General features: G+C 40.4%; 1 protein-coding gene across 3 annotated transcripts in view; it reads left to right on the forward strand.

Annotated features, from left to right (window-relative positions):
- The window catches only part of CSMD3 (CUB and Sushi multiple domains 3), a 1,183,531-nt gene that overhangs the window by 1,127,796 nt on the left and 29,945 nt on the right, over positions 1–25,790 (forward strand). For all 3 annotated transcript variants that reach the window (XM_075920204.1, XM_075920205.1, XM_075920206.1), the window contains 4 exons: positions 6,951–7,130; positions 16,683–16,856; positions 18,609–18,782; positions 19,034–19,107. In XM_075920204.1, the coding sequence (XP_075776319.1) occupies positions 6,951–7,130; positions 16,683–16,856; positions 18,609–18,782; positions 19,034–19,107 (602 nt within the window). The remainder of the gene's footprint in view (positions 1–6,950; positions 7,131–16,682; positions 16,857–18,608; positions 18,783–19,033; positions 19,108–25,790) is intronic.

The raw sequence follows: 25,790 nt of genomic DNA on the forward strand, positions 1-25,790 counted from the left end.
CGGGGGCATGGGGCACTCCCACATGTAGAGGGCCTTGGGGACAATCAGGGGCCTCCCTGTGAGAATTGCTCCCTCAGGGCTTCCCGAATGCACAGGCCCAGCTGGTGGGCTTGCCGGGTGGCAGCTGTCCAGGGCTGCCCAAACTGCCTTCCCTTCATCTCTGTCTGTGTCCTCCATGCGCGGAGGAAGGCCTCCCCTTTCCTCTCTATGAGGTTGTGCAGCACGCAGCATGCTGCAACCACATCGGAGATATTGTGTTCCCCCATGTCCAGCTGCGTCAGCAGGCACCTAAACCTGCCCTTCAGACGGCCGAAGGTGCACTCTACCTGGAAGCGAGCCCTATTGAGGTGGGAGTTGAACAGTTCCCTGCTCGCATCCAGGTGGCCGGTGTATGGCTTCATGAGCCAGGGCATGAGAGGATAGGCCGCATCGGCCACGATGCACGTAGGCATCTGCACATCCCCGACTGCCAAGTTCCTCTCTGGGAAGAATGCCCCAGCCTGCGGTACAGGTGAGAGTTCCTGAATACATGGGCATCGTGTGCCCAGCCTGACCACCTGACACAAACATCAGTGAACTGTCCCCTGTGGTCGACCAGGGCCTGCAGCACCATAGAGAAGTAGCCCTTCCTATTGATGTACTATGCTGCTTGATGGGGTGGAGCGCGCATGGGGATGTGGGTCCCATCCAGTGCTCCAGCACAGTTTGGGAACTCCAGCCCCGCAAATCTGGCCAGGAGGTATGCAGGTCTCCGAGGCGGACGGTGCTGTGGAGCAGCTCAGAATTGATGGCTGTCACACCTGCAGAAAAGGACAAATAGAAACACACAGAACAGGACATTAGAGGGGTTGGCTCACCTAATGAGAAGTGTTCTCTCCTTTCCCCCAGGCCCCAACAGCCCCCCACCAGAAAATCCCTTCCCCACTCCCTGCCCCCTGCACCATGGCAGGGTGAGACTGAGAGGGTTTCTACCTCTGCCACCCCTTCCCCAATTCCCTCTGCCTGGTCCTGACTGCCCCCCTGGATTGTCCCCTGAGAGTGACTTGCCTCCATCAAGATGGCCCCGATGGTAGACTTCCCCACACCAAACTGATGCCCCACGGAGCGGTAGCTGTCGGGGATGGCCAGCTTCCACAGTGCAATGGCGACGTGCTTCTCCAGGGGGATGGCAGGCTGCAAGGGGTGTCCTGGTATTGCAGAGCAGGGGTGAGCCAGGTACAGAGCTCCTGGAAGGTGGCCTTCCGCATCCGGAAGTTTCTGAGTCACTGATCGTCGTTCCACTGCTGCAGCACTAGCTGGTCCCACCAGTCCAAACTGGTGTCCAGTCTCCAAACCTGCCTCTCCAGAAAAAGTTGAGGGGCAAGGACAGGGTTGCAGGGTTTCAGCCTGAGCGAGGGGCTCAAAGCTGGGCTAAGAATCTAGCTCTGCCGCCAAGGTCATCATGCTCTCCTGAGCATGAAGCAGAGCTTCTAGCAGCATGGTGCGGGGCCATCGCCTGCCCAGGGGCAGCTCAGGCTCCATGGCCAAAAAAGCCAAAATAACACACAAACAAAAGAACAAAAGAAACAAACAAACACAAGAACAAAAGTACAAACAAAAAAGTCAAAACCCAAACAAACAAACAAAAAAGTTAATACACAGCTCTGGTGTCCAACAAAGCAAGGCAACCGGAGCCAGGAAAACTGCAGCAGCTTTGCTTTCCCTGTAAAGGTTGGCAAGCTAGAAGCAGGAGCAGAGGAACAGCTGTCCAGGAGTATCCCATTAAATATGCGTCTCTGCAGAGAGCATGCAGCAGTGCCTGGGCTTTATGGCTACCCCTGTGACCTTTCAGAAGCACTTCCGGGTGCCTTCTTCTGTCAACAGAGCGTCACGCAGTCTAGACACTCTTATGTCAACAAAGCTGATCACTTTGTTGACAAAACAATGTAGTCTGGACGCTCTATGTTGACATAAGTTTTGACGACAGATTCTGTCGACAAAACTTATGTCGACGTAAGCCTGTAGGCTAGACGTACCCTGAGTGAATACCACCTGGTCCTGGTGACTTATTAATGTTTAAGTTATCAGTTTGTTGCTAAACCTCCTGTATTGACAATACAATTCAGGACAGTTTCCCCAATTTGTCAAGTAACAGAATAACTCAGCTGTGGGAATCTCCCTCACTTCCTCCTCAATTAAGACTGATGCAAAAAATTCATTTATCTTCTCCTGTGATTTCTTCTTTACTACCTCAGGGTATGTCTACACTACAAAGTTAATTCAAACTAACAGATGTTAGTGCAAATTAACTTTAATAGGCGCTACACATACAAACCACTAGTTCGAACTTAATTCGAACTAGCAGAGCGCTTAATTCGAATTAGGTAAACCTCATTCTACGAGGACTAATGCCTAGTTTGAATTAAGTAGTTCGAATTAAGGGCTGTGTGGCCACTTAATTCGAACTAGTGGGAGGCTAGCCCTCCCCAGCTTGCCCTGGTGGCCACTCTGAGCACCACCAGGGAAATTTGTCTGCCCTCCTCCCGGCCCTGGAGCCCTTAAAGGGGCATGGTCTGGCTACGGTGCCCATGCCAGGTGCAAGCCTGCCAGCACCTAGCCAGCAGACCCTGCACCTGGCACAGCACGAACCAGCCACCCGCTGCCACCCAGCCCTCTGCCTCTTCCCGGGACCAGGCTGGTGGCTCCCAAGAGCCTGCCCGGGGCTGCAAGAGGCAGGCACCCGCCTGGTCTAGTGTGGGCATCGTGGACCTCATCCACGACCTCCGCACTAGGCACAGGAAAGTGGCCATTTAGGGCAGGATAGCTGCTAGCCTGGCGACCCAGGAGTAGGTTTGCATGAAAATCAAGGTGGGCCAGTGAGACCACCGACCCTGAGCCCTGAGCTTAGAACATAAAAACATAAGAACGGCCGTACTGGGTCAGACCATAGGTCCATCTAGCCCAGTAGCCTGTCTGCCGACAGCGGCCCAAAATAGGTACCCTAGAAGGGATGGACCGAAGACAATAACCAAGCCATTTGTCTCGTGCCATCCACCTTCAGCCTTCCACAAACAGAGGCCAGGGAAACCATTTCTACCCCCTGGCTAATAGCACTCCATGGACCCGACCTCCATGACTTTATCTAACTTCTCTTTAAACTCTGTTATAGTTCTAGCCTTCACAGCCTCCTGGGGCAAGGAGTTCCACAGGTTGACTATTTGCTTTGTGAAGAACTTTCTGTTATTAGTTTGAAGCCTGCTACCTATTCATTTCATTTGGCGTCCTCTAATCCATCTATTATGGGAACTAATGAAGAACTTTTCTTTATGCACCCTCTCCACACCACTCATAATTTTATAGACCTCTATCATATCCCCCCTCAGTCTCGTCTTTTCTAAGCTGAAAAGTCCCAGTCTCTTTAGCCTCTCTTCATATAGGACCTGTTCCAAACCCCTGATCATTTTAGTTGCCCTTTTCTGATCCTTTTCCAAGGCCAAAACATCTTTTCTGGGGTAAGGAGACCACATCTGTACACAGTACTGAAGATATGGCGTACCATAGTTTGATACTCCTTCTTCCCCTGGCTTCCCCCTTCCAGGTCCCTCCTCCCAGGTTTCCCCTTCCCCTCTCCCACCCTCTCTCTTCCCCTCTCCCACCTCCTTTTCCCAGTCTCCCTAGAGGTTTATCCCCCCCCCCTCAGTTTTGTTAAATAAAGAGAGTTTTTATTTTTGAACACACGTGTCCTTTATTTTTTACATCAGGAAGGGGGGCTAGGGACGGGTAAGTGGAAGGAGGTGAGGGAGGAATGGGGTACGAGCCCCCAATGGGGAGGACTGGGGTGGCTCTGCGGGCTCCTCGGGGTGGAAGCTCTCCTGCAGCCCCTCGATTGACACCCCCCCACCCCGGACGGCAGCCTGTGGCAAGTGCAGCCGGGCTGATGGCCGAGTGCTGTGATGTGCCAAGTGTGGGCACTCAGGGCACTCCAAGCCAGGACTGCTTTGCTGTCCCTCATCGAGTTAGACAATCGAGCGGGGAACCCTGAGAACTGTCTGTCTGGGGTGGGGGTCGGGTCCCTTTAAGCACAGCCCTCAGCTAGCCTGAGACAGCAGCTCCACGCTCTAAGTCCTAATCTGATGCCCTGCCGGCATTGCTTCCGGCCATCCTTAACCTCGGTTCAGGGTCCACTCAATGTGGACATGCTAGTTTGAATTAGCAAAATGCTAATTCGAACTAGTTTTTAGGTCTAGATGCACTAGTTCGAATTAGCTTTGTTCGAAATAACTAATTCGAATTAAATTAGTTCGAATTAGTGCTGTAGTGTAGACATACCCCCAGTCTTCCAGTGTTTGGCAGGCTTCTTCCTTCTGGTGCAGATTTTTTTTAGGTCTTTGACTAGTTGATCTTCAACCCCCCTCCCTTTTTTTTTTTGGACTGCCTAATTATACTTTTGCATTTGACATGCTAGAGATTAGTCTACTTTCAATTTTCCTCTGTGGATTTAACTTCCAATTTTTAAAGACTGCTTTTTGTCTCTAGCCACTTCTTTTAGTTTGTTCTCTATCAATTGTGACACTTTTTGGTACTCTTATTAGGTTTTTAAACTTAATCTGAGCCTCTATTAATGTGTTTTTAAAAGCTTCCATACAGCTTATATGCATTTCACTTATGCAACTGTACTTTTAATTTCTATTTAACCTGCATTTTTTTTGTATAATTCTCCTTTCTGAAGTTAAATGCTACTGTGATTGACTTGTTTGGTGTTTCTTTTCTTTCACCCCTCATCCACCAAGTATATTACTTTTAATTATATAATGGTCTCTATTGCCAAGTTGTTCTTGGACCAGATCCCATGCTTCACTTAGGACTAAATAAAGAATTGCCTCTCTCTTCAAAAGTTGTAGGACTAGCTGCTCCAAGAAATAGTCAATTATAGTGTCAAAAAACTTTATTTCTGTATCCTTTCTCGAGGTGACATGTACCAAGTTAATATGGGGATAGATTAAATGCACCAAAATTATTAAGTTTTCTATTTTTATAGCCTTTCTAATCTTCTGGAGCATTCTGTAATTACTATCATAATCTTATTTATCAGTATACTCCTGATATAATTTTCTTATTATTCAACCGTGGGATTTCTACCCATAGAGATTCTGTGGTGCAGTTAAGATTTTTAATTTATTTTACACTTTCTTTTCACATATATTGCCCCTTCTCTGCCAATATGACCTCCTCTACTATTCCTATATATTGTGTAACCTGGCATTACCATGTTTCACGGAAAATCATCATTCCACCAAGTTTCTTGATGCTTATTATGTCACTATCCTCATTTAATATCAGGCACTCAAGTTCAGCCATTTTGGTATTTAGACTTCTAGAATTGGTATTTAGTTGTCTGGTGATGTAATTGAATAGGATTTTTTTTTTACTGTTTCTCTTCAGTTCTTTTCTGTACTTCATGAATTTTAGTCCTCTTCTCCTTACTTTCCCTCAGCCCTCAATTTAAAAACTCTTCTGTAAACGTTTAAATTTTATATGCCAGCAATCTGGCTCTATTTTTGCTTACGTAAAACCTTTCCTTCCTGTATTGGCTCCTCCTTTCCCTGAAGGTTTACTGGTTCCCTAATAAACTATAGGAAACTCCATCATTTTATCCTCTCATTGAGATCCTAAAGTTCTCCCTGTTTAACTGGCCTCCACAGGTAACTGGAATCATTTCAAAGGATACTACCAGGGAAGTCTTGGACTTCCATGTCTACTAGCCTAATTTAGAGTTCCAGAACCTCTCCTACCTTTCCCTCTGTCATTGGTAAATGTATGCATCGTGACCATCCATTTCTCCCTAACACTGCACATAAGCCTGTCTTCAGAGATTCATAAGCTTAGCATGCGGCAAGCAATTCACCATGTGGTTCTCTGAGTCATGAGAAACCCATCTCTCTATATTTTTAAATTATTAAATTGATCCATTACCATAATCCCTCTTTTCCAAATAACTGGATTCCCTCCCCTGGAGAGATATCCTCATTGCAAGAGGATACCATTACATCATATGGAAAGAGGATCCCAAATATGGGAATGTTTCCCTCTGCTCCAGGTTAATGTTCTCTTTCCCAAAGCCTTTCCTTCTTGTGGCCAGCACAGTAGTTGTCAGACTGGAAATGGGACTTCTCTGCAGTGTCCATCTTCTCACCAACTGTTTCTTTATGTTGCTCCCTCTGTGTTCTTTAATTTGGAGCTAGGCTGTCTGTGTTTGTTTTCTGGGTTCTTATAAGACATTTGTATTGTTTTTAAGAATGATTGTGTCAGGATTTTATTTTCTGTGAAAGAAATACTTAACAAGCTGGTCCCATTCATTCAATCTCTATTTACTCCTTGTCTGTGTTAAATTCACATTCTCATTAAGTATTCACTTGCAAAGTTCTGGACCAGGGAAACTTTTTTTTCCAATTCCCATGGGACAAGAGGTGTGGATAGTCTTCCTCAGTGTGTCGCAGGTCCCTTATTGACAGAGGTCAACCTTTTGGGACTTTTTCCTCTCTCATTGTAGTCAATCCCTTTTTAATTTCAGTAAATTTTTTATATTCTTTAAGGAGATCCAGATGAGTGACTATCACACTGTGTGGTCCTTGGGAAAGCAATCTGCTTTTCTTCATCTGCCTACTCCTTTATAATGTGTTTGTTTTTCAAATGGCATTTTCTAATCCTGAAATCTAAAATAGTACAGTCCATTCTTTACACTTTCGAACAAGTGTACTATTTTTTTTCTAAAATATAGCAGCTTTAGATATCCATGTAGTGTGTTAGGAAGATGAATTAAGTGATATATATGTTTACCTAATGCAACTGGAGATAAACCTTTGCTATATTTTTTTGCAATAAATCATTACTTTGACCACGTGCTTTTTCTCCTCAGAGACACAAAGTCACATTAATGATTTACCATCTGTTCTTCAAACCCTTACTTGCAGTAATCAGTTGTGGAGACCCAGGTGTACCAGCCAATGGCCTGAGATATGGTGATGATTATGTTGTTGGACAAAATGTTACCTATATGTGCCAACCTGGCTATACAATGGAATCAAATAGCTCCATAATTCGCACCTGCACCACCAATGGCACATGGAGTGGAACAATCCCAACTTGTAAAGGTATAGCAATGATTTTGGTTAGCAGAACATCTCTTCTTTTATGACACTGTGCTTGTTGTGTACTGTTACATGTTAGTCAAAGAAAGTAAATATTCATCATTATAACCAAAAGATTAAACAAGTCTGAATATGATAATGTTTACTTTTTTTATAGGGGAAATTGAGTTGGAGGCTGTAAAAATTGTTGTCTTAGCTTTCTGTCTTTTATTTTGTTGAATAAATTTGAAGTGTTAGCAGTGTGCTGGAGATCTGACTGGAGTTCTCTTACTAAGTATCTGCTACCAATCTTAAAGGGTAGTTCAGGTGACTTCCCTGATTTTAATGTTTTTCTGAATAATGTTATGTCTACCAGAGATCATGCATTTCAGCAGTATCATTTGTGAAGACACATGGTATTGGACTTTATAATTTCTAAATGACACTAAAATGAATTTTCCTTTGGCTGCATAGCATTAGACCATCTGATCCTTCCCAATAGGATTTTTGGCCAACCCTCCCTTGTACAGGGTACACTAAGTGAATGTTCTCCAATAGTATTAATATAATAAGTCTGTTTTCCATTAGTAAAGTTTAAATATTTCCAGCAGATGCCCTAATGTACATTTGTTTGCCATCTATTGTTGCTTTCTTACTATGGGAATTTGAAAAACAAAAGAATAAATCCTCCGATCCTGTATTCTTCCTCTCTGCTAGCACTTACACCTCTAATTTACAGGTATTACATGGAAGTTCTTTATATAGCCTGTAGTTAAAAAGTTGGTACTTTGTAGCTGATTTTTTTGTAGTATGCCATCAAAATAGCTTTTGTAATGATCTCATCAAAATTGCTATGCTCAAAGTAATTTACAACCCCTTCCTTGCTAAATTAAGGCTATCTTTCCCCAGGCTGTCTGCTCCTTCTCCTCAATATTTCTGTTATCTTTAATACAGTGTGTCTCCCACTGCATGTTAAACCCCTTCCCTGCATAACCTGGTGGCATTCTTCCTGCTTCGTCTTTTACCCTAGCAAATTGCATCTGCACCAGGTTTTATCAGTGTTGTAGAATTGTTTTTAGTTCTGCTCCCATTGATTGGAATGATGTTCATTCTTAAGTGCTCAGAATTTCTTGCTGTTCAAGATTAAAGTCTGATTCTTTTTAGTAGACCAACAGTCAGTGACTTTTCATCATGTGTCTGTCTAATAGGAATAATGATGATTGAGTAAATCCCGATAGCACTCCAAATGACTGCCAGTTTATGTTCTCTTAGGTTTTAAATGCTTTACGCAATTGCTGAAGGACATAACTTTTACTTTGTTTATTTTCATTGAAATTATGCACATATAAATGTGCATTATATTACCAATTCGCTAAAGATTTGTTGTAGAAATGTAAAAGGTTAACTGGTTTACTGGTAAGTATTGTCATGCATACCTGGCTACAGGTTAACCAAAGGGCCGGACCAGACTAGAGTAGTTCTGCAGCCCACAGAGGCCTGGGCCAGAGCAGCCATCCACAGAGAAACAGGCCCAGTCGGAGTGGGCCCCACCTGTGTTGGCCCTGGCCAAAGCAGCCTGCTGCCAAGCCCTGCCAGAGTCATGGCTGGCCAGCAGGACTCTGGTTGCAGTGGGCCTGGCCAGTGCAGTCTTACGCTGATGATGCAGTAAATTCTGGGATATAAAGGAGCATAAAGATGACACCCTTTCTAGGCTATTGGTTCCCCTCCCTCAGTGGAAGAAGCAGGGCTCTGAGACAGCGCCTCTTCCTCACACCATAAACCAGAGGATCCTTGTGTTTCTCTGAGGGAAGTTCTGCATACTCCAGAGACTCTGGGTCCAAAAGAACAAAAGCAAGTGTTTCCGTGTTAACACAGCAGTTTCTAAACAAGTAGTGTAAAAATCAGGAACTAAATCCTTTCTACTTTGCCTTTTCCCCCGAGGGAGTGTATGTTGGGATTTATTTCCTGCACTAGGTGGGAGCTAGGCGGGTGATTCCACAACACATGTACACATTCTCTTGTTAGCATGAGTATAAACAACAGTGTAGTTCAGTAACATAAGGAGCAGCTGTAGTAGCACAGCTGAGCCCAACTGAGCAACAACTACGGATGTCAATTTGTAGCAGACTACATGATTAACCAATTAGCCTAGTACAACGTGTAAATGAGAAATCTCTTCCCATGGTCAAAGTGATACTGATTTCCTTACTAAAGATCCAGGTGTCCCAAGTGGCTCCTATAGTACTTATTGGGATGTTATCTAGTTTGGAGAGCAGACAGGCAGACTTTCAGGCTTCCAGGGACAGCAACAACTTTTTTTCACAATTGATGTGTACCTCTACCCTTCATCTATTGTAGGTATACAGACCAGGGCGAATAGTGTGCTACTTCCCTCTTGGAAACAGCCAGGGGAAAAGGTACCACTTATGCAAGAAAAAAACAAATAAAAAACCTTCATGATGGCCATCAAGGAACCTATTAATATTAATAAAATATCTTTTTTTTCAAGCATTTTTATAATATTTTTTCTTTAGTGCTTTTATTAAGGAAAATGAGGACATCTGATTAAACCAAATGCTAAATTAAAATGTTTAAATTAATTGGATTCATATAAACAAAAAGTTCCATACATTCTGGGAACTTAAGGTTGGTGCAGAAGATGTATGTCATACCTTCAAAAGTGTGTTATCATTCCAAGACCCGCATACCATAGGAGTGATGACAGACTGCACTGCAATTCCAAGGTTCATCTATAAGGGCACGTCTAGACTACCCGTAGTTTTCAAAAGGAGATATGCAAATTCAGTGCAAATTTGCATATCTTCTTCCGATCCTGTTTTTGGAAGCGCTTTTTCGGAAAAAAAACAAAAAAAAGCAGTCTAGACACAGTTCTTTAAAAAAACCATCTTTTTTTAAAGAACCTGAACACCTCGTTTTTTTAGGAATAAAGGTTCTTTTGAAAAGGGGGCTTTTTTTTTCCAAAAGAACCACATCTAGACTGCTTTTCTTTTAAAAAAAAAAAACTGTTCCAAAAATGGGATCGGAAGAAGATATGTAAATTCACTCCGGATTTGCATATCTTCTTTTGAAAGCCCACAGGCAGTCTACACGAGCCCTAATTGTGCAGACTAAAAGGGTTTTTTTATATATAATTAGTAGGAAAACATATTTCATGATAGCAAGAGGCTCACTTTCTAGGGGCCTAGTGTTTGCTGGTAGTTAGATGTCTCAGGCCCTGTCTTGGGTAAACACTGGATGTGATTTGTGACTCTCAATGGATTCTGACTCGATGGCTCCAAGGATGTCATCATGCACCCAACAACAGTCATTTTTCATTCTAAAAAGTGCTTCCAAACTTACTGGTGATAAGCTATTGAGGGAAAACTTTAGAGAAGTTAGTAGCAGAGACTGCAGAGAGGTGCCAGCACTCATTGTCAAAACCATCAGAACAATCTACTGGTTGCTATCAACATCTTGAGTATCCAAGAAGGGACTGTTACCCTGGCAGGGGAAGTTTCTGCTCTAGATTTTTTCCAAGAGAAATTAATTTTCCTCCAATCCATCAAAAATCTTCCATGCTACATACTCTTCCTTATGATCTGCCCTCTGCACCCAGAATCTTAAGTGTCACTAAGGGTGTGTCTAGACTACAGGACTTTTGTCGACAAAACTAAACCTGCGTCTACACTACCGCTGAGTTCTGTCGACATAACGTCCACAGAACTCAGCAGTTTTGTTGACGCTGGTAAACCTCATTTTATGAGGAATAACGCCTTTTGTCGACAGAGTTCTGTCAACAGAAGGCGTTATTGCATCTAAACTGTCCTTTGCGTCTACACTGCCATGTCGACAAAGCAGCTTGCTTTGTCGACAGAACTGGATGTAGTCTAGACGCTCTTTGTCGACAGAAGCTTTGTCGACAGTATCTGTCGACAAAACTTTTGTCGACAAAAGCCTGTAGTCTAGACGTACCCTCATAGTCATAGCAAGGCAAATCTCATAGGCCAAAACATGTATTGTCATAGCTCCCAGATTCTCCATTGCCAAGCATAAGATTTGCAAAAATATCAGGAAAACTCCCTGATTACCTTGAGAAACACAATTTACCTGGGAGTGGATATGGGCCCTTTGGTGACGAAGATCTACCCATCAGTAGACAGAAGATCCAGGACCTGATATTCTTGCTTAGCAAGTGCATGAGCCCAACCATAGCTCGGAGTCTCTACCCACTGGCCTCCCATTGGTGGGGGCACATATCAGACTTTTCTTCTGAGAATATGGGCCCATTTATTCAAGTTAAGGCAAGATTGAGCACTGATTTCTAATCATGTGCAGGATCCCATATGGTGATTGAAGGTCCCAGAGAACATCCACAGGAGTCTTCCCATATAATTTCCAGGACTTCAGGTTCTTACAATAGACACTAGTTGGAAAGGCTGGGGAGCACTCTGGGGAAACAGAAAAATGTAGGGTAACTAAGGAAAAGAATTACCTCATCAAGCTCTTGGAGCTCAGAGCTGTCAAACTAGTGAGACTGCAGAACTACGTAGGATGCAATGACATTTTGGTCCAACCAGACAACATGAGCACAGTTGCATATAGGAATAGCCAAGGGGAAACAAAGAGTATAGCTCTAATTGCAGAAGCAATGGAGACAATGGAATGTGCAGACAAAACACTGCCTTCCCCAAAGGCAATTCCCATAAAAGGAAAGGTGTACCAAAAGACAGACTGGCTTAATACACACAAAGTCAACTACTGTTACTGCCTTAAATAGGAAGTCTTTACTCTGATCTCACAAATATTCAGTCTCCCCTAACTTGACCTGTTTGATAACTTCAAGAATGCAAACTGGCAGAAATTCTTCACCCAAGAAGCAGACCCTAAGACAATGAGACAAATTCTCTGTCTCAGAGATGGCTGCAAGGCTTTCAACATGCTTTCCTACACTTCTCTCTCCTAGGGAAGGTGTTCCCATAGGTAAGCATGACAGCAATAACTCTTGACCAGCCAAAGAGGATGGATTTTCTGATCTGGTAAGAATTGAAGCTGTAGCCATTGTTGCAGCTTCAGACAATACCAGACACATTTCCCCCAAACTCATTGCTTCATCCAGACCAAGTTGTGCTAAGAGTGTGGCACATATCCAAGGGATCTTGGGATCCCAGCCAGTTAAGACTTCCTTAAGGAAAATACAGGTTAGGGCCTTCAGTTTAGATTCTTGTACTGTTAGTATCTTCAGGCTTCTTGGCACAACTGTCAGAGATCAATATTTTTCAGAGCTGCCTGGACAAGCTGTAAGAATAGTCTTCCCTCTGTTGGAGCTATCACCCATCCCTTTGAGCCTCTGACTTCCCAGCTGGCAGAAGAACACTAAAGATTTGCATCAAGGCTACATCTATATTGGCAAGATTTTGCACAAATACTCTTGAACGCATTGGAGTATTTGAGTAAGAGAGCGTCTACACTGGCATGTGCCTTTGCACAAAAGATGTGCTTTTGCGCAAGAGCATCCATGCTAGTGTAGACACTCTCTTGTGCAAGAAAGCTCTGATGGCCATTTTAACCATCGGGCTTTCTTGCGCAAGAAATTCATGTTGCCTGTCTACACTGTCCTCTTGCGCAAGAACAGTGGCGCAAGAGGGCTTATCCCTGAGCGGGAGGGTCACAGTATTTGCGCAAGAAGCACTGATTTTATACATTAGAAAGTCAGTGTTCTTGCGCAAGTACTCGAGGCCAGTGTAGACAGGTGGCAAGATTTTGCACAAAAGCAACTGCTTTTGTGCAAAATCTTGTCAATGGAGATGTAGCCTAAGTGTAAAGACTCCACAAGGAGATAGGATTGCCTGTTCATTTCCTGAGGCACCAAGGACTGAATATATCAAGCTATCCCTTACTAGATGATGATGCATCATTGAGGCACACAAGCCACCAACATCCCTGGTCCTGAAGGAATCAAGATTCATTTTACAAGATCCTTGGCAACCTCCTGGGTTGAAAGTGAGCATGCTTCCAGCACAGAGATCTGCAAAGCTACCAACTAATACCTCTATTAGGCATTATAAGGTAGCCTTTCTTTCTTCTCAGAGGCCTCCTTTGATAGTAAGTTCTGTAGGCAGTGGTCTAGACATAACCTTGCCATTCAAGCATTTCAGGAAGGGTTCCTCCCTCCCCCATTATTTATGTTCTCTTTTCTGTCCTTCACTGGTTGCTACTTCCCGTATGTATGTGGGGAGTGATAGGCTACAGAATGGAAAATTGTCTTTCCCAGTAAATTCCTTTCTGCTATCAGGATTTCCCACAATTCTACCCACCCTGGATGGCTTCACAGCTGAGGCTCAGCAATCTGTTTGGATAGTTACCAAGAAACAGTGGCCTATTATACATAATTAATTAGCTGGCTCTGAAATTAGTGTTACAAATAATTTTCTGAGAGCTGTTTCGCAGCTTAGAAATGCCTCATCTAAGAGCAAACAGGAGAAGGCAGTGTGGCTAGGACAGGTTGTGCTGTGGATTTGAACTGCCTCCGGAAATAGATGACAGGAAGGGAATAGACCACAAAAATCAGAATTGTGAAAGACCCTTCAAACAGAAAGGAGATTATCAAGTAAGAAAATTTTGGTTCATTCCTTTGCTTTTCAACCAGGAAGCTGAAACATAAAATCCCTTTTTATAGTGACTAACAATGAAGCTGCTTGGTAAATGAACTATCTTGAGTTGGTGCAGGATAAAAGAGTTGGTGATTATCCTAAATCCCAGCAACATCTTGCAGATGCTGTTGCTTAAAGAAAAGAAGGAAGAGAATTGGGAAAAAAAGTAAAACTAGGATTAACCTTTTAAAACTGAAGGGATAACAAAAAATTCAGGTTTAATAGGTGATTCCACTTAGTTGGAGAACTTGGCAATGGACATTTCTTTAATGCAGTTTTGTTTATTTGCAAATAATGCACAAAGTTCTGTATCTCTGAATGCAGAAGGAATCAAATAGCAGAAAACAGATTATTTTTTCTCACACCACTAAGAACACTTTATTTCCTGTCTGTACCCCAACCCATAAACCTCTCCCCAGGTTTCTTCCAGGATTAGTCACCATGGTTTCAGGTGCTTCTTCACACTGTCTATTCCATTTTGTTTTTTATTTCACTTTTCCATGAACTTGCATACACACACACACACACACACACACACACACACACACACACACACACACCCTACTTAAAACAATACTCTGAAAAAGCTCCTTGTCAGGTTCTCACACTCCTATAATCTTAGGTGGGGATCTAGTCTCACAATTATGTTAAATGAAGGGTGAGTTCACACCTACCAGCTTCAACTGAAAATGATATCTCACCCTGCTCATAACTACTGTGAAGAAGGGTGGCACATATTATAATTTTGGAAGACATGCTATCATGCTTTATCCCCAGGTTAAAAACTAGACAGATATGGATAAGCCTAAGCAGTCAGTCTCTCAAAAATGTAGCCCAGTGAATAAGGGAATCCTAAAGTTACCATCATCCCTTTCCCCCGATCTTTGTTCCCTTGATTGGCTGAAAGATTACTAAAATAATGGTATTTTGCACTTCCACCTAGAGTTCTCATAGCATTTAACAAGCATGCACTACATGCCATACAAGAATCTTGTGCTCATGACCAATGTTTCCTTTAATTTTCCTTGTGCATGTAGAACAACAGAAGCTTGGCTGTGTCTACACTGCACCCCTTTTCCTCTTTAAAATCAGGAATAAGGGACCTTTCAGAAAAGGCTTTATGTTCCGAAAGATCCCCGTCTAGATTGGCACTTTTTTCCGGCAAAGCCCCGAGCCGTAAAAAAGCAGCAGCCATGTTTATACAAATGAAGTGGAGAAAATTTAAATCTCCGCTTCATTTGCAATTCCGACGTGTCTCATCTGCATTCCTTTTCCGGAAAAGGGATGCAGTGTAGACACAGCCGATAAGTTTAAGTTTAAAGCATCTGAGTGAAGCCCTTTCCTCTGCTCCATTCATGTGGTCTCTCAGCTCTTCTCATTTATCTTCATTCACTGCTTTCCACCCTCCCCACTTACTCCCCCCTTCTTTCTTTAACTCAGTCCAACCACTCCGCTTGCTTTCTCTTTACTCTGTTTTTTCCCATTGGTGCTCTGCTTGTTCATTATTTCCCATTTATTCACTCCCTCTCACTTATTCGCTTGTCTCTTCTTTTATATGCCTGTCTTTTTCTACCTGTCCTATTTGCTTATCCTGTTCCCAGTCCATTTTCCTTCACAACATTGCTCATATCACCCCTTTCTCTTCTCTTCCTCCCTCCCATTCATCATTCAAAGTCAGTAACTGCTGCAGCCAACCCTGGCCCCTTCGGGTATGTCTAGACTACATGCCTCTGCCAGCAGAAGCAGGTAAATTAGACATACTGACATAGTCAATGAAGCAGGGATTTAAATATCCCCTGCTTCATTAGAATAAAAATGGCCACCGCATTGTTTCACGAGGCATAAGGGATTGGTCGACAATGGCTTTACTTGTCAACCGATCCCCATCTTGACTACAACTTTGAGCCAACAAACAGCTGAGCCAGCACAATGCGGCGGCCATTTTTATTCTAATGAAGCGGGGGATATTTAAATCCCTGCTTCATTGACTATGTCGGTATGTCTAATTTACATGCCTCTGTCAGCAGAGGCATGTGGTCTAGACATAGCCTTCATGCCCCAAAATCAAATAGCACCACTACCTACCTATTACATTTTTGTGGAATCATTTCTGGTGCTATTGTTACTGCTAATCTCATCATCTGACCTGCGGTATAAGGGAGTGACCTTCGTTCTTCATTTCTGCTCAAATCTAGAATGAGTGCCTTATCTCAAATCTCAAATCTCCCACTGCCATGCACAGCCATGAGGGGTAAGTCAAGTTGGAATTTTTATACTCCTCTTCTGCCTGTCAGGAGAAGTAGCATTGTAGCCTCAGGAGAATAAGGGATCCCAGAACCACCACCCTTCATTCAGAAATGAAATGCCTCTTGATAAAGAGATATCCATGAGGCAGACACTGCTTAATGTGTGGTCCGGATTGAGAGAAACTACAGCCACACACACACCTTTCAGGGAGCTTTGTTCCTGAATCTCATTCTTCTGTTTTAACAACCAGACTATCCCTACATTGGTTAACAGAAAGTATTGTATTATAAACATGTGTAAGTGAACATAATTATACTCCAGGATAGCTAAAAGTCAATGAAAATAATTTAATCATGAATACTACTAGTATTTTATTAAATAATGTAAATTATATATACTGTACAGTGATTTGCATGTGTTATCTTCCCAATTGGCATGATGCAGCATTCAACTTCATATTATAAATTCTGGTAACTGGCAACGATCACATGTCCAAGAAATGGAGGCAACCAGAAATATTAGCTCCAGTGATTTTGCAAGAATACAATCAGGAAGATATCATTTTACCACTGTATTGTCCTCCAAAAAGATTAAATGAGCACATATGGTTCTTTGAGTAAATGTGTACACTGGGGATATTTACAACAGCTGTGCCTAATCACTTTGAATGTTATTGCAGCTGTTACCTGCCCAACTCCTCCCCAGATCTCTAATGGAAGGTTGGAAGGAACAAATTTTGATTGGGGATTTAGTATTAGCTATGTCTGCTCCCCAGGCTATGAACTATCCTTTCCTGCTGTTTTAACCTGTGTTGGGAATGGAACATGGAGTGGAGAGGTACCTCAATGCTTACGTAAGTATTTGTTTGACTCTTACATTTTATGCTAATTATTTTCTGTGCTTACCTCTCACTTGTCAGTCACTTGCTGGCCACTTGTCACATTATTTGGGTCCTTGTCAGATGTCTTAGGAAAAGAAAAAATTTAGAGGAGGAATCACAGAACCTACAATTTGTTACAAAAGTAGGATGTTGTATAGGCATGTCCTTTCATCCTAGAAAAAAATAAGGCTCCTGTGAATTATCGTTTTTAGTTTTCTTTATTATCCATGTGAAAGAGAAGTAGTGGATATCCAATGATAGTATGTTGCTAGGGAAAGGCTGGTTAATTTTTTTCAATTGAGTGATGGAGTTTCCACATTAGTTCTAAAAATTATTTAGGTTCCAAGAAAACCACTTCCTTCTGAGGGAATTATTTTTCCCCTGAAAATTTGGAACTTTAATCTTCAAATCAGCACCCAGAGAAAATATCTAGACTTCATTGTACTTAAAAAATAAGCACACAGATCTCTCTACAAATTATAATTCCAGTGTGGCATACATTTTCTAGAGTGCATAGAGTTTACACCAGAAAGTAGTCCTAGGGAAACCAGTAAGACTGGACTAGTCACAGTAGTCAGCATTATGTTCAATTGTTGGTGTTTTCAGGATCAGGCCCTTACAGAATTTAAACATTTATCTTTGTAACAATTTTAGATCTGATTCTATGCTGTTGGTACCATGATATAGTATGAATTTCCAAATTGTTGTAGATTAAGACCTCTGTGTTTCAAATGAATCTCTGTATGTGGAGCCTCTCTCCATTCAGTGAAGTTATATCAGAGAACGTGGAGGTTGGAGGCATAGAATATATCAGAGCTGATCCAATCACTGGTCCATGAAACACACTATCCAGTTTTTTTACACTGATCAATAATTAGTACCTCAGGGAGAGACTGAAAAAATCACCCAGAATGCATACAGTTTATTCTGTGCTATACTATGGACAGAAAAAAACCATTGCAGGTGATAAACTCAAAGCCTTAAGACTCCAATACACAAAATATTCTTTTTGTAGGAAAATGTGCTATTTAATAAATGTATATTAATGTTTAACTTTCAGATTGATGCTACAACTACTTTCCATGTTTATGTGTTATTTTTATTGAAGTTCTAGTTAACCACATTAACTGTCTAGTGATCTCATGCTATACACAAGTTTTCAATTATAGTTAAGCATGTTGAAGTCAGAAGCTACCAATCCTAAATCTTTTTTCTCTTTGGACAAATTCTTTTGCTCTTTCTATGAGTATAGAAGATCCTATAAGTAGTAGATGTAATGAGATTCTGTTATTGGGCAGATTGCTGGCATGATTTGCAGTTGTTTACTGTGGGGCACTTTGTATGCTGATGTAACCAGGGCCAATAGGAGCTGCAGGAGATAAACTAGAACTGTGGGTGGAAGAGAGTTTTGTAGTAAATAGATCCACCAGACACACAATACATTCCCAATTTGTTCCCTCTACCTTGCTCACAGGGATTCTAAACAGCCACTAAAGCTAGTTAAACCTTGAACTTCAGTCAATACTAGCAAAGATTGGCTATGTGACCTTTCCATCATGTTGGGCAAATTTCATTCATTCCTTGCTATCACAAAACTCCCATTAATTTGGCTATAGCATAACAGTCAGACATGAGATTTGGAGATTAGGTACTTTAATGTAAGTCTTGTTTTAATTCCTTTTAGAAAATGCTGAATGTTTCTATGTGTCACATCATTTTCCATAGCAAAGTTTTGTGGTGACCCTGGAGTACCTGCTCAAGGAAAAAGAGAAGGCAAGAGTTTCATCTACCAGTCAGAAGTATCTTTCAGCTGCAATCCTCCATTTGTTTTGGTTGGATCTAGTACTAGGATATGCCAAGCAGATGGAACTTGGAGTGGTTCATCTCCTCGATGCATAGGTAAGATGAGATCCATGGATCTATTGGATTCTCCTCTTTAGTTCTCCCACTTCTAGTCCTGTTGTTTTGTATTTGAAAAGATTGAAAGTGTTGTATTAGTCTATGCTCTCTGTGAAATCTGACTGTTTAAATCATGACACTTCTACTGATCCTGTTTCCACATGGTTAAATTAAGTATATTTTCTGACACAGAGGTTTTTTCACTAAAAATTACCTTGTCTTGTGTTGGTTTTATTTTTTATTTTTTTTAGAACCCACTCGCACAGCATGTGAAAATCCTGGAATACCACGGCATGGATCACAAAACAATACATTTGGCTACCAGGTAGGGTGCATTCATTAGTTTTCATAGTACACAGCTTCTCAGACTATCATCCAGATACCACTGGTGATTAAAGGAGCACTTGCCTGTGGTCTGCAAAGAACAAGATGCTCATATGGTATTGGTTCTCTTTATTTCCAACTGCTGATTTACATTAAAATCAGCTACAAACCATTTAAATATTTTTCCAATACCAAACTATATGCAAAAAATTGCTGAAGTTTCCAGACAAATATTATGTGATCCCAAATGAGAAGGAAAATGTTCCATTTACTCTTGAACTAGAAAGAAAATGTTCTGTGGGACAATTCCTGTATTAAAATGTAGTCTACATTATGTAAAAAATTCCGAAGCCCTAGACATGTACTCCCTTTGACACACTGTGCTTTGGACATTGGAGTGCTAATGTGTAAGTTGTTCTTGTCAAAAGAGGTCATTTTCTTAATACCAAAATTAAAAGCAATAACCAATTTGTTCTACTATCTTTATTTGGCTTACATTGAGAAAACACTAATTTAGCATCAAAATTGAAGATGTTCAATAGGTTATTTCCATAGTGAGGATTGAGTATACTAAGTAAGAATGCCAGGATTTGGCCCATATTTGGCTAATAATAAATAAAGCATTTAGGGTGTGTCTAGACTACATTGCTCCGTCGATGGAGCCATTTAGATGAGTGTATTCATCAAAGGGAAATGAAGCAGTGATTTAAATAATCATTTCACGAGGCATAAAGGATCTGACGACAAAGGGATCTGGGGTCGGCTGATCCCCATCTAGACTACCGTGCTGTGCCGACAATCAGCTGACTGGCACAGTGCAGCGGCCGTTCTGATGTAAATGAAGCGGCGATTATTTAAATCGCCGCTTCATTTCCCTTTGTTGAGTACACTCATCTATATCACTCCATCGACGGAGCCATGTAATCTAGATACACCCTTAGAGTCAAGCCAGATTTTCCTTCTTTTTGCTCACTTAAAAGTAGATTGGGAGATATGCTAGTGCAAAATGAGCATAAGTGAACAGATAATCAGTCTCATCATTCTTAAAAGAATGCAGTACACCAACAATTCATACGTGCTTTGGAGGCAATAAAATTCTACATTAGAAAGTGCTTATTATGTTTCTTAGACATTGAGTCATTGCAATTGCCAGTTCCTGTAATTTTGTTGTCAAATTCCCTAGGGTCTGACATGTTAAACAACGTAGTTCTGACAGGCCAGTGTGATCCCTTTAATTTTTTGTTTGTTTGGTTGGTTTTTCCCATGATGAATGCAAGCATCATTAGCATCCAGTACACACCTCTTCAAATAAACAGGAAAAATGTCAACTGATAAATAATTCCTAAAAGAAAGGTAGCTGTTTGGGGGATTAACTATTTTGATCCCCAAAGTTCTAAGGTTAGTGCCTTGCACATTAATAGGACTGTGCTGTAAGTACACTTCAACAGCAATTCTTTTTTATATTGGATCACCTTGCTTACTACTTCACTTAACCAACAGCTTATCCTCAATCTCTCGTATAAGAAGTTGGCACTGGCTAGGAAGCAAATTCGTAAACATCAATTTCTGTCACACTGGATGTGATTGCACAGTGCAAAATACTGGTGTCAGTGTCACAATTGGTTGCGGAGGAATGATTAGGGTATAATTACAACAACATTACACATATTTATGAAGAATTAGACAAGCCAGTTTGAGGTTTTAGCAAGTGAATAATGAAGATGGTATGCCAAATAAAGTTCTAATTGTAAAATAGTATATGCTCTTCACAATTTGCACATATAGTGTCACAAGTGTCACAAGTTAACACTAGTAGAACCAAATCGCGTATTTGTTATGCAGTTTCTAATTAAGATCTCACAAACATGGAGAAGTTCAGGTTTGAGACTGACAATACAATCTCACCGTTAAGTACCCCCCACACTCTTGTTGTTGGGTGTCAGTTTACACAGGCAGAACCTGGCATGGATTCTTGACAGTATTAATCCCAGGATATGGGTTGCAACAATGCCAATTTCTTCCTACCTATTCACTTCCTTTCCTAGCCAGGCCTCTCCTGTCATCAGAACTTCAAGCTTGGGCTTTTTTTTGAGCTGGTTACATATATAATACTCCATCTATGACCTCTGCACTTTGCTGTATATAAGTAACCTCCAAACTTTGCATTTTATGATCTGTGCCAAAAAAAAAAGCTGCTATCTGCCAGCTTTCCCAAGCACCATAGACAGGATCTTTGCACAACATTGGTCTCTTCTAGATGACTCCACACATTCTACAACTACAAATCACCAGTGATGCCAGTTGGAATTTTCCAGATGAACTATTAGGCAGAAACCAAGTAAAGGTATCTGTTTTGAGGCTCTTGAAAATTAAGTCAAACAGATGTTTATCAAAAATGCTAGCTCAGCCCTAAATCAGATACCAGCCACTGAATGTAAACAAATGGTATTCTCTGCTATAAAAGGGATTTCTACCTGATTCCAAATGTTATCATTCATTCCAATATTTTATTATGTAGCAAATCTGTCATGAACATAATAAATTCTCAAACATATTTTACAAAGGCAAAATACCTTTGTATCAGTATATAGCAACTTCATCTGTAAGCTTGAGAAATAAATTGCTTCTTTGAAATGAACTGGGGGTTTGAAATATTTGTTCAGAGATATTGCTAGTAACATAGGAAATTGTTTATAGTGTGTTGACCATAAGCTATTACAGCACACCATTCTGCTGAACTGAAACAAAGATTTATTTAGAACAATCTGTCTTTCATTCAAGACTTTGTAGTTCTATATATTTCCAATTTAGGTTTTTGTGAACATTCAGCAAGTTTCCTGAATGTTTAAACTTGAAGGGAGTCAAAGGGCAAACTGTATTGAGAAAGAAAAAAATAGTCACAAAATGCACATATGGTAGCATGTGGTAGCATTTTATTTCTAAATCTTGAGTCTCTTTTATAATGTTCTGTATGATATTCAATAAGAAGATAAAGGAATACCTTGTAAATTTTAGAGGGGTAGCCGAGTTAGTCTGTAACAGGAAAAACTTAAAAAACAACAAATAGTCTAGTAGCACTTTAAAGACTAACAAAACATGTAGACAGTATCATGAGCTTTCGTGGTCAAAACCCACTTCTTCAGATCATTTCTACAACTTTATTTTTATGGGTTTTCTCCATATTATCTACATCTTTCCTAAGTTTGGTGTGCAGAACTGGCCACAGTTCTCCAATTGAGCCCTTATCAGTGCTGAGTATAATGGAAGAATTATTTCTCATGTCTTGTTTACAATCCTCCAATGAATACATTCCAAAATAATGTTCAATTTTTTTACAATGGTATTATATTGGCGACATATTTAATATTTGATTCTGTGAAAACCTAGATCATTTTGTGCAGGACACCTTGCTATTAGTCATTTCTAATTTTTAATTTGTGCTGTTAATTATTCCTTCCAAAAATGAGTATTTTGCTTTTGTCCCTATTGAATATCATCATGTTTGTTTGAGATTGTTTCTTCAATTCATCAGATTATTTTGAATTCTACTCCTGTTTGGTATTGTCCATGAGCTTCATCGGTATACACTCTATGCCGTTTTCCAAACTCTTTATGAAGATATTGAAAAGAACTCGAACAAGGACAGTTCCCTGAAAGACCACACTCAATCTGCCCTTCCAGTTTGACTGTAAATGATAGATGACTACTCTTTGAGCATAGTTTTCCAATCAGTTTTGTACCTATCTAATAGCAAATTAATCTAGGCTATATTTCCTTAATTTATTTTTTAAAATATCATGTGAGAGTATCAAAACCCTTACTAAACTCCAGATATATTTACTACTTTCCCCTATCCACAAGACTTGTTACTCTGTCAAAGGAGGATATTAAGTTGGGTTTGACACGATTTATTCTTGACAAATCCACACTGTTACTTTTCACCTTTTTATCTTCTAGATGCTTACCAATTGATAGTTTAATTATTTGCTCTGTTATATTTCTGTGAATTGAACTTAAGTTGACTGGTTTATAATTCCCTGGGTTGTCCTTATTCCTCTTTTTATAGAAAGATACTATATTTGCCCTTTTCTAGTCCTCTGAGATATCTCCTGTCTTCCACAAGTTCACCATGATAATTGCTAATAGCTCAGAGATCTCTTCAGATAGTTCTTTAAGTGTTCTAGGATGTATTTCATCAGTCTCTGGGGACTTAATACATCTAACTTGCCTAAATAATTTTTAACTTGTTCTTGCCCTATTTTAGCTTAAGATCCTTTCCCATTTGCACTAATGTTCATTAGTAGTCACCTGATCAGTTTTTGGTGGAAATTAAAACAAAAAGGATATTTAACACTTGGTTATTGACATATTTTCTGTTATCTTCCCCCTCCTCATTGAGTAATTAGCTTACTCTGTTCTTGGACTTCCTTTCTCTTCTAATTTTTTTTACAAAATGTATTTCTGTAGACCTTTAATCTCATTTTGTTGCTACATGCTTGCAGGGGGTTTGTATTCATCCTTATCATTTGACCTAGTTTTCACTTTATATATGACCCTTTTTTATTTTCTGTATAAAAATGTTGATTGAAGCTTACTATAGGGGTCGAAATGGATAGAATTCCTGAGTGTTTACATGATCTTGAACAAGTTACTTAGGTTTATGTTTTCAAATAGCCTGATCTGTAAGTCCCATTGCTGTCTATGGGAGCCAGTGGAATTTCCAATACTTAGCATCTCCAAAACAGGTTTCTTTGTTTAGATACAAAATATGGTAGAAAGGAAAAAGATATATATATGTAACCCCTCCTGTTGGCTAGCCCAGTGTGAGGTTATTCAGCATAGGGGAAGCTTGTGACATCTTACACCACTGTGGGGGGAGGGCTAGGCCTGAGGCTGCTTGGTGTGCTCTGCATTGTGTATGTGTGAGTGCACCTCAGACCAGACCCACTCCAACAAATCACCAGGAACAGGCTTTATTCTGTAAAAAACATAGAACAGGAAAACAGTTCAGCAGCCCCTTCTCTCAGCATGCAGCCTGTTTGCTGCTTCTAGCACAGTCCTTGCTGAGACCCGGCTGGGGGCAGAGGGCACATCCTGGCAGGAACCAGGAAGTTCTCCCAACATGCCGCAGTTTGTAGTCCACAACTTGTAGTTCCCAGGGCTGCTGCTGAAACACTCTGGACCTTGGGCTACATATATATATATATATATATATATATATATATATATATAGCTTTTTTCTTCAGAGATATTTTTTGCATACTCTTTGAAAGGATATATCTGAAATAAAGTGATAAAGTGGGGAATAAATAAGTTCATATATAATTTGCATTCAAATGAAACAAATTTCCTTAACAAAGTGATATTGATGTGGTGGTTGGAATAGGAACAAAAGGATGTTTGCTTTAAAGACAAAATGTCAAAATATTGTTTAATTAACACATAGCAAAAAAATAGAACAGGTGTATAAGAAATCTTGGTTCAAAACTGTTTGTTCAGAGAAATGGAGGGCTGATGTGCACTAATGTGTTAAAAATTAACACCTATTGATAGGCTATCTAGTTGATTGGATTCAATGCTACTTCATCAGATAAAAGCACCAGTATATTGATTTGATGTAACTTTAATAAATGTTAGTGTTTTCCTAATATATATTTCATTATGAAAACCTGATTTGCTTCATGTCCACAAAAACTGATATCTTTAAAGCAATTGTATAGTCTAGTGGACATTGTAAAGGAAAGGTCTGAATTTTAATTCACATATAGGTACTATGCATAGCTCATGGGTTAGTATTAAACTTCACTATGATAAGTCTATTAAGCTGAAATGGAATATCATTACAGGAAGTTTCAAATAATTGTTTACAACATTGAAGCACTGTTTCATAGGATTCAATTGTGATGAAAGCTATGCAAATTTTTATCTTTTGCAGCTCAAGAATTTTTATCAAGCCTTGCAAACTTAATCTGATTTTTTTTTTTAAATGTAAATACATTGCACTATGGAAAGTTAGTACAAACTCTACAACGTCTCCTTCAAACATGCATTCAAATACACACATCTCACTAGATGGCACATTTGGCCTGTGACTTCTACACCTAAAGACTTGTGTATATGAGGGTACATATGCATTCTTATTTCAAAATAAACTATTCCAGAATAGTTATTCCGAAATAGCTTATTTCGCAATAGCACGTCTACACTGCAGGGAAGTCTCAAAATTAGTCCGAGGCAGGCTTCCCTAATGTAGTTGTGCTATCTCAATTCAGAGGCCCAGGAGGCACTACGGAGGAATAACTTAGAATGGCCCTGGTGTTGGGATTATTTCGAAATAGCAGCAGTGGAACATCTATACATGCCTTATTTTGAAATAGCTATTTTGGAATGGGTGTTATTCTTTGTAGAATGAGGTTTACAGATTTCTGAATAAGCTATCTGTTATATTGAAATTATTTCAAAATAATGGAATGGCTGTGTAGATGCTCACATTGTTATTTCAAAGTAACACTAGTTATCTAGAAATAACAATGCAGTGTAGACACACCCTGAGTTAAAAATTTTTAGTGTAAACTAAATGGTCCTATACTTAGTGTATTCACAAGCAATGAAACAGCATGTCATTCAGACACTACTTATGCTTAGTTTTCAAATAATTCTTTTTTTTTCAAGTATAAAAAATGG

Source organism: Pelodiscus sinensis, chromosome 2, assembly GCF_049634645.1.
Source record: "Pelodiscus sinensis isolate JC-2024 chromosome 2, ASM4963464v1, whole genome shotgun sequence".
Lineage (NCBI taxonomy): Eukaryota > Metazoa > Chordata > Testudines > Trionychidae > Pelodiscus > Pelodiscus sinensis.